Source organism: Elephantulus edwardii, unplaced genomic scaffold, assembly GCF_000299155.1.
Source record: "Elephantulus edwardii isolate Elephantulus edwardi_28Jun2011 unplaced genomic scaffold, EleEdw1.0 scaffold00005, whole genome shotgun sequence".
Taxonomy (NCBI): Eukaryota; Metazoa; Chordata; class Mammalia; order Macroscelidea; family Macroscelididae; genus Elephantulus; species Elephantulus edwardii.
Window position 1 is genome coordinate 2,559,589 of NW_006399755.1, and position 10,003 is coordinate 2,569,591.

At 40.3% G+C, this 10,003-nt stretch overlaps 1 protein-coding gene across 1 annotated transcript in view; it reads right to left on the bottom strand.

Moving 5' to 3' along the window:
- Window positions 1–10,003, bottom strand: part of AGBL4 (ATP/GTP binding protein-like 4) — a 1,996,071-nt gene that overhangs the window by 251,185 nt on the left and 1,734,883 nt on the right. The window contains exon 8 of the mRNA XM_006879803.1: window positions 3,503–3,617. Coding sequence (XP_006879865.1) covers window positions 3,503–3,617 — 115 coding nt within the window. The remainder of the gene's footprint in view (window positions 1–3,502; window positions 3,618–10,003) is intronic.

The window sequence follows — 10,003 nt, forward strand, 5'->3', positions numbered from 1 at the left end:
GGTGACTGGGGTAATCGGGATGGGTGTGTCAGAGGCAGTGCGGTTGGCGCAGGTTAGAGCTGGGTTTAGGGCTGTTGTTCATAGGGTCGCTATGAGTTGCAAACGACTCGACAGCACATAACAACAACAACAACAACAACAGTGAATTGATTTGGATCTGCTGACCCAATTCAGTTGAATGCCTTGAGCACAAGCCAATCTCTAAGGTCTCTAATAGAATGTGTGGTGACTCTGTGAACAGGCCAGTTCATAGAGTCAGTGGTGAAATGGAGCTGTGCTTGGACTCAGATCTGAACGTTCACCTGCTTCTTTCCTGTTAACTTCTCTGAGTTTTAAGACACCGTGAACCCTGAAGGAGATGTTTAGAAATTAAAAGCCAGAGAGCATGAGATCTGAGAATCACCTGACTTCCCACCATTTTATAGATTTTTTTCAAATTCTTGCAGGGTCTGGCTACATTCTTAAGTAGAATTCCAAGATGTATGTGTTCCGTTGTCATTGCTACACCTTCACCTCTCCCTTCTCTATTCATCTTAATCCTTCCTCTTTATTTTAAGGTACTTTGAGTAGAATTTTCTTATTTTTCAGAGACAGTTAAGTGTATGGGAGGAGGCTGCCCATCCTTTTCCAAGGGAGAAGCTGGTAGATTAAAAACGCATGTCTTTGGATTACAGTATACCTTTTTACAACTAGGTTATCAGAGCTCCCTAAGCTTGGAGGAATCCTGTTGTAACAAAATACATTTATCTTTGCAAAACTCTAAGTTCTCTACACTTATTGTCCTGCAAACTCTTTCCCTCAAAAGTGTCTTTGTTGCTGTTTGTTGTTGTTGTGAGCCTTCAAGTCAGAAATTACTCACAACTGGCCCTCCAGAGGTTTTCAGAGGCTGTCAAGTGCACAGGACACTGCCCATCTTCCTCCTGCACAGAAGCTGGTGGATTCAGACTCTGCGTCTTTGGGAGGGTTAGCACAGCTATCACTGAGCCACCAGACCCCCAATGTCTCAGCAAGTTCCACCAAATCACGGGAAGTACTAGTGTGGAGAGTTGTGTATACCTGAGAGACACTGACCTAGAAGATCTCTAAAGCATCTTGAAGCTTTCAATTTTGAGTCTTTATTATTTTATTCATATTAGCCAAAGATTTAGTAGTGAATATTCATAATTGATAGGTTTTTTTGATTGCTACTTTTTGTTTTAGAAACCACAGTAACGCCTGCGGTTATGGGACTTCCCCCCCCCCAACTCTGATAATGAGAATCACATACTCTCACTAGGCAAATGCTGGCATTGAAATTTCAGTATTAGAATTTGTCTGTGGGCTGGACAGATCTTGTGATGAACTTCCTCAAGTCACAAAATCGGTAACTTGTATACATGTAGAACGCGTGCAGTCCTTCCTCCCCTCCTTGTTGGCCATCTGAGATCCAGAAAGGGAAAACTTTTTGGCCAAGGTCACAGAGCTTTTTCAACTTCATCCTCCATAAACAGTAAATGATGGCATAAATAAGTGTGTGAGTGGGAAGTATTGACTTCCGTCCTGTCTGTCCACTATTGTTTTTTATAATTAAACAAGTGCTATCATAAATTAAATAGTATCTTCATCATTATTAGCACTACAGGCTCATTCTGTCCAGGGAAGATGGAAAGGCACAGCTCTCTGCCTGCAGATAGCCATGAAGCCTGAAAATGTTAATAAAACCATCACTTCTGCCAATTAAGAGAGGAAACAAAACTGTGTTTAATTAAGGCTTCACTTGTCCCGTGTGCTTTCTCCAATTGATACCTGAAGGCCAGGAAACAAGCCTGGATCCAATTGTCTGCTGTGCTCTTCAGAAGTAGTGGACCAACTCTCTGTAAAAATGAGTCTGATTGAGTGTCAGAAAATCTAGAAAATTCTAGTTAGAAAATTCATAGGCTACTGACATTGGCTCATCTCATCTTCGGACCTTTATTTCTTCACCAGTAGAGTGATCTTTGATTCACGTATATTCATTAAACATGTTTTGAGCCTTTTCTATGTGTTGATCCCTGCTGCTCAGCACAAGGGCACAAAGATCAAGGAGGCTCTTGTCTCTGCCCTCCATAGACCTAGGGGGTCTACACAATGGAATAAGACTTGTTCAATAACCAGGTCTGTAGGAACTCAGGTAATGGAGTAATAAATTCCACACTTGAAAATTTTTTTTCCAGAAAAACAAAAGGAACATGAACAGAATTCTGATGATAAGTTAGTGAGATAAAGAAGGGATGAGGATGTACTGTGCACAAGACAATGTGTGTGAAGGTGTGAGAGTGAGACAGCACAGACCAGTAGACATGTCTGGGAATACAAGAATTTATAGTAAGTGAGTACAGCAAGAGTTCAAAGAGGAGAAGGTGAGCAGGGAGGGATGGGAAGTAAGGCAGAACAGACTCCTGGTACCTGGTAATAAAGAGTCTTACCTGCCAAGCTGATATGTTTCCATGTTATCCTGAAATTCATGGACCTGGTCAGCTCTGAAGCTATGTAACTTATGTGGTGGAGCAGGACAGCTCACTGTTCACTGGGTGTGTAACTTTTGGCAAGTTAGGTTGCCTCAATTGTAAAATAGGAGTAATAATACAATTTTTTTTTAACATTTTAACTTTTGAGTTTTCAGATAAAGTTTTTTTTCAGTTAAAGCACATTTGTTTCCCACACAGTAAATCATATATCTTGACTGCAATCCCTAAAATTTTACAGTACTTTTCTCTCTTTCTCCCTTTTCATTCAGTTCCATTTATTCTTCTCCTATGCCCCTTCCCAACTTTTGAGCCTTATTATATGGGATTTGCTACCCATTTGCTCTTGTCTATTTTGTATATTTTGTATATTTATCATTAATTGAGCAATAATACCATTTCAAAGAAATTATTAAACTTTCCTTTTGTCAATAAGTCATTTGGTTGGTAGGTTGAAAATTTCAACTATACTCATGGACCTAACAAAGACAAAGAAAGTTCAAGATATGAATGCATACATAGGTGTGGGGCTAGCCGGGTTATCCACACCAAAGAGAAATGCTATTTAGATGATATAGAATGGTATTCTACATCATTATCAGTATCCAAGAAGAAATGCAAATATAAAACAATAGCCATTATAACAAAGCACATTCATCCCTACTCTCTTGACGTTTACAAATTCTAGGTAAGGAATTGAGGATAAGCAAGAGAAACGAAGCAAATGAAAGAAAAAGTGAATTACCTAAATTATGAAAAGTAGATACTCACCCTGTTGTTAGGTCTTCTGTGTACTGGTCCAGTGAGCTCTCCTGAAAATTCTATTCAGTGACCTTAGCTGATAGTGTGCAAAATAGTCCAGGCTCACTAGCTACATTCACAAAAGTCAAGCTGAAATTTTCTGTAATGAACTTGAGGGTAGTCTCTTCCTCACAAGTATGATGCTTATTTATGTGTTTTCCATCTCACTGCCAGATTCTGTAACTACCAGATTCAAAGCATTCTCCCCAACTCCTCACCTGTAATTGCCCAAGTAGACTCCATCAGGGTTGAGCATTGGAGCAATCTTGAAGACCAGGTATTCCCGCAGGACACGGGCAATTGGGTGCTGGCTTACAAGGAAGTCGATGATACCTAGTGAAAAAGAAACATCCATGTTAACCTTAAAGTGTTTTAAGAATAAGGGAACACATTGTTCTCACTTTGACACACAGTAAGAGCTCCAACAAGTCACATCTCTTAACTGGAGATAATTTTCAAATAAATCTCTGTTTCTAAGAGACAGTTCAAGACATAAAATATTGAACACCATGGGGGAGCATGGAGAAAGCATTTGTTGGAAATGCTCTCCAATGGGCCCACTTCTGGCTAGATGCTGACACTAGAGCTGGTGATCACAGCATCTAAAAGGCCTTATGAGACCTAAATACTCATGATGCAGAAAGGCACACCAAAAAAGAGAGAAGAGAAAAGAAAAATGTGACCAATTTTCTTTGCTTTGAGAATCTGTTCCCACACTCTGGGGCCTTTTGCCACCCATGCTTTCACTTGCACCGATAACAAAAGCCACCAAAATTAAATGAGTTGAAATTTCCTCTGACCCTTCTCCCACAGCCAACTGGTCTCTAAATCCAGTTAATTCTTCCTTCTGTGAATTTATCAAACATTCTCCTTTAAAATCCCTCCTAATCCAGGCACCTTTTCCAATACAGGATTGACCTGGTTGACAGCAACCACATTTCAACATGCCTTCGCACAGGAGCCAGAATACTGTTTCAAAAATACATACTTGACCATATATCTCTCTCCTTGATGCCCTCTACAAGGAAGAGTGTGAGATAACAAACAACTCTTATCTCTTCCCCCACTCACTGCATCAATCCATCTCATCCGTGGTCTTCCTCTCCTGTGCCGTCTCTCCACCTTTCCAAGCAGCATAATGTCCTTATCCAAGAACCAGTCTCTCCTGACCTCATGGCCAAAATACGTGAGACAGAGCTTCAAAATCCTAGCCTCCAAGGAGAAACTTATTTTCACCCTCTCCAAGACAAACATATTTGATTTCATGGTACGTTGAAGACTCTTCTCCAGCACCACAATTCAAAGGCATCAATTCTGTCAATCTTAGTCATTATCCAGCTCTCTGATGCATAACAAGTAATTGCAAGTAATTGGATTAGGCACATCTTAGTCTCTACAATGGCATCTTGTTTTTCAGTACTCTGGAGAGATCACTGATAGCAAATTTCCCCAGTGTAACTCGTCTTGTCATTTCCTGACTGCTGGAACCAAGAGTGTTGATTGTGGAACCGAGCAAACTGTAACTGTTAACAACCTCAATCTCTTTTCCATCTATCATGGTGCTGCCAAATGGCCCAGTGATGAGAATCTTTGTCTTCTTGATGTTGAGATTCAATCCATACTGAAGACAACAGTCCTTGATCTTCTCCAGCAAGCACTTCAAGTCGTCTTCAGTTTCAGCAAGCAAGATTGTGTCATCTGCATGACATAGGTTGTTGATGAGTCTTCCTCCAGTCTTGATGCCACTTTCCTCCTCATAAAGCCCTGCTTCCTGAATAATCTCCAGGACACTTGAAATTTCTTCACTAGAGACTTGGAAAAAATGGGCAAAACAGAACTTTGGAGTTACATGGAATGATTGCAATGCCAGAAAGTGATAGGAAAATACAAAATGCTTCTAAATTTCATAAGGCTTGAGAAATTAATAAAAGTTTCAAAAATTAAAAAGCTGTATTGACAGTCTCTATAAAACTTGGATTAGTGTTTCTAATTCTAAGCTTAATCCCAGTTTGCCTCTTATTAACTTTATGGGTTTGGGCTTTCCTCCCAGGTCTCTGATCCACCTTGAGTTTATTTTTGTGTATGGTGTGAGATGTGGATACTGTTTTCAGCTTTCTGCATGTGGAAGTTAGTTTTGGCAGCACCATTTTTTGAAGAGGGTATCATTTCCCCAGTTGATTGCTTTGATTTTCTTGTTGGATATCAGTTGACCATATAGCTGGGTCTATTTCTGGGTTCTCAATTCTGTTCCATTGGTCTATGTGCCTGTCATTGTACCAATGCCATGCTGTTTTGGTTACTACTGCTATGTTGTAACTTTTGAGGTCAGGAAGTGCTATGCCTCACACCTCATTTTTGTTTCTCTGAAGTATTTTGCTTATTTGGGGTCTCTTGCTTCCCCAAATAAATTTGATAATTTCCTGAGGATAAAATTGATAAATGGGACCTTCTAAATCCATGTGTGTATCAAAAACTTTCTCCAACAGAGTAAAAAGAAAACCTACAGAATACCATCTCAGATAAGAGTCATATAACCAAAGTTTACAGAATACACCTGGGCCTCTACAAGAAAAGAAGAAAAAAACCCAATTACAAAATGGGCAAAAGACATGGAAAAAATTTTCACAGAGGAAGGTATTCGAATGAGAAACAGACACATGAAGAAATACTCAAAATCCTTGGTAATAAGAGAGAGAAGTGCAAATCAAAACCACAATGAGATACCATCTCATTCCAGTACTAGTGGCCATGTTTAACAGGACAATAAGTAATAAATGGTGAAAAATATGTGGCAAGAAAGGAACTCTTATACATTATTGGTGAGATTGTACAATGGTACAACCATTTGGGAAGGCAGTTTCGTGCTTCCTCAAAAAGCTGAACATTGAAATTCCATGTGACCCAGCTGGAATATACCTTGAGAAAATGAGAACTGAGACACAAATAGAGACTTGTGCACCTAATTTCATACCAGCATTATTCACCATCGCAAGAACATGAAAACAAACCAGATGTCCAACCACAAATGAACAGATGAGAAATTATGGTACATTTACACAATGGAATACTACCCGGCACGTAGGAGCAATGATTCTGTAAATTACTACCTAACTTGGGAGGGATTGAAGAGGATTATGCTGAGTAAACTAACTCAGTCCCACAAGGACAAATATTGTATAAAACCATTATTGTAGAATGAGTATAAAGATCAGGGGCAGGGGGAGGGTGGAAGCAGAGGGATGAGGATGTGCAGGGAGAGAGATGGATTAATCATGGAGTTACACAATTTGATGGCAGGAGGGTGAGAGAAATTGGAAGAATCTGGTGTGACAAAAAATGTATTAAAGTTTTGTAAATAAACTAGTAAAATAATTTAAAAAAATAAGGAAGCTGTTGACTGAGCAGGACCCTGGAAGGTATGTTTTGACAGAGATAAGAGGAAGGCAGCAGGGTAGCTAAGAGCAATTCATGTGCTCCGCAGTAGGAGCTTAGCTCTTGAAGTGAAAAATCTCTCCAGAGCATATTCCAGAGTGGCCATGACCAATGAGGAACATCTCGGGCTTTTCATTAGTCCAGAGGATCCGCTGGCAGTTGAAAGCCAGTTGGACATCATTTGCTTCTCGTCAGACAAAGCAGTAGACCAGATGCCCTAATTTATTTGTTTCTCTTCATATTAAAGCCACAGTTGGCCAGTAAACAGGCAGGGTAATGATGCCAGGCCCCCTTGTTAGGGGCTAATAATTGCTTAATCTGTCCACTAATTGACCCCAGCTCCCAGGGTGGCCCTCCATCAAGGAGCCAGCCCGCACTCAGGGCCTGACCATGCTGATGCTGCCATAGAGAATGACTTCTGGAAATGGAGTAGTAGTTCATTGTGATCCATCCTCTTTCACAGATGAACAGATTAATTGGGCTGCCAATTAGGCAGCTAATAAAAGAACAAGAGAAAACAAAGCCAGACCAGAGGCTGCCACCACTCTGAGCTCTCGCCTCCGGAGTCAGATGTAGACTAATCTCTGGGTCTGAGGTTAGATACATTTCAACAGGAATCATTTCCACAAATTAGACTTGAGGGCAGACTTTCTGCTTTGAGAGTGGGGTGAGGATAATGATAAACAAAGAGGAGGGTGAGCCAAAAACATTGCATGGGACAAGGAAATAGAGTGTGGGGTTGTATTTGAATTCTGACTAGTTGTTAGCACCTCTGATCAACATTCTCATCCTAACATGAGATAACAATACCTCATCTTGATGTGTTAGAGTGTGTGCATTTTAATGGCCATGCACAGAACCTGAAGTTGTCATACTGTTGTTGTTGTTGCTGTTAAGTGTCACTGACTCAGGTATGACGTATAACAACCCAATGTACAACAGAATGAAACTCTGCCCAATCCTCTATCATGCTCACATCTATCAGTGCAAATTTTGATATGCATTGATAAATTCTCTTAAATCAGAGGTTAAAGGTAATGAGGGTAGGAGGGAAGACTGGTTGTGGAGTTTATTGTTCAAAATGGCTTTCCCAGCCATTGAATTTGACTTTGCCATATGGATGGGTGGGAAAATATGAACAGACTATGTATGGCAGCCTATCCACAAAGGGATTGGATAGTCTCACCAATCCACAAGCGGATTGGCTATCCTTGACATTATGTTGAATGGATCCAATAGCAGGGGGGAAAAAACTCCAACAAAGTACCCTGCCAGCAAAGAAAAAGCAAGAAACTGTAGCACTTGCTTCTGGTCTAGAAATTCTTGTGCTAATTATACCTATCACAGAAGCAGCCATGACTGGAGCAGAGGACCAGACACAAGATGGAGCTGCCCTTGGGACTGTTACTCTCCATGGAACCAGAGCTAAGAGCCTTTGCCCAAGTTTGTTGGACAACTGGAGGATTGAAGAGGAGGATGGGAGTGAGTAGAGCCGTAATTGTTGGCAGGGCTGAGAACTTTGTAACACTGACTTAAAACTGTGGTAACTTAAGACTGAGGTGTCTGTGGGCACATTTCAGAAGCTGTCCTGGCTTAGTGACTGTATCCAGTTATAAATCTGGACAATAATCTCTTTAACTTTCCCAATATGATTCTGTGTGGTCTGTGAGCTATCACTTTGGATTTTGGACCCAATAAAGCAGCAATATTTGTATTGAGTAAGTAGAAAGAGGTAAGGACCAAGGAAGACATATCTGATCTCATGAGAATGGGTTTTGTGTTTTTGATGCTGTTAATAGGGACAGTTCCCCTTTGTGAAGTTGGTCAAGGTCAGATATGGCTGTCCCCACACCGTCCTGCTCTTCTGACATTGGTTTTAAAACTAATGAGGAGTCTTGGTCTGTTAATTTTACTAACTATGAGACTTGAGGATAAGGATACTGATTTGACAAAAACATGAAGTCAATAATCCAAGAATCTGGGCTCTAATTTTGGCCCAAATACTGGTTAACATTTAGAAAGGCTTTATAACTGTTCTCATCTTTACAATTAAGAAAAAAACTAAATGATTCCAAGAAAGTATCCTACCATTACTGTTTATAACACCATCTATTTTTCCCCAACGATAGAAAAATAACCATCTAGCCACACTGTCGTTGTTATGTGCTGTTGAGTTGCTTGTGACTCATAGCGACCCTATGTACAACAATCCTGAAACTTGCTCTATCTGACACAGCTATCCTCATTACCTCAGTTACTGAGTTAATCCATCTCATCAAGAGTCTTATTCTCTTGCACTGCTTCCTCTACTATTCCAAGCATTACATCCCTCTCCAAAAACTGGTTCCTGCCTGCAACATGCTCAGAGAATGTCAGACGAAGCCTCAGAATCCTTGCCTCCAAGAAGCAGTCTGGTTTCACCCTCTCTAGGCTGAACTGGTTTGTTCTCCTGGCAGTCCATGGTACATTCAATACTCTTTTTCAGTACCACAGTTCAAAGTTATGGGGGGGGGGCAGGAATCTCCTTCTGGTTAAAAGATATTATCAGCACCTGAGATAAGGTGTTCTTCCTGTAGTTGATTTAAACAGGAAGGTGAAAGAAAGCAGAATAGGTGCACAGGGACAGGAATGGGGTATACTGGAACAGTTAATTGCTGTTGTTCTTAGATGCCATGGAGTCAATGCTGATTAATAGCCAACACAAATACAAGGTAATTAAACACTGTAAGGTCCCGTGTTATTCTCAAAGGCCTTCCTATGGTTGATCCCTTTGTTGCAACCTCAGTGTCAACCAATTTTATTGAGAGTTGTCCTATTTTTCACTGATCCTCTATTTTACTCAGCATGATGTCCTTCTCCAGGACCCGATACCTCCTGATAATGTGACCAAAGCACTTGAGTTGAAGTCTAGACATTTTTGCTTCTAAAGAGCATTCTGATAACACTTCTGAGAGAGATTTGTTAATTTCTGGAAGCCCATGGTATAGTCAATATTATTTTCCTACATTATAATTCAAAGCTATCAATTCTTCTGTGATCTTTCTTATTTACTTTTCAGGTTTTGCATGCCTTTGAGGTAACTGAAAATACCATTTTATGGGTAAGGTTCTTCTTAGTTCTAATCGTTAGTCTTTAAAATGGTAAGGAGGTATTTTTTAGAAGATATCCCCACTATGATACAGGCATACTTCAGAGATATTATGGGTTCAATTGCCAGACCATGATAGTCAATAAAGTGAGGCATCAATATTTTTCTCTCTCTCTTTCTTTCTTTCTCTCTCTCTCTC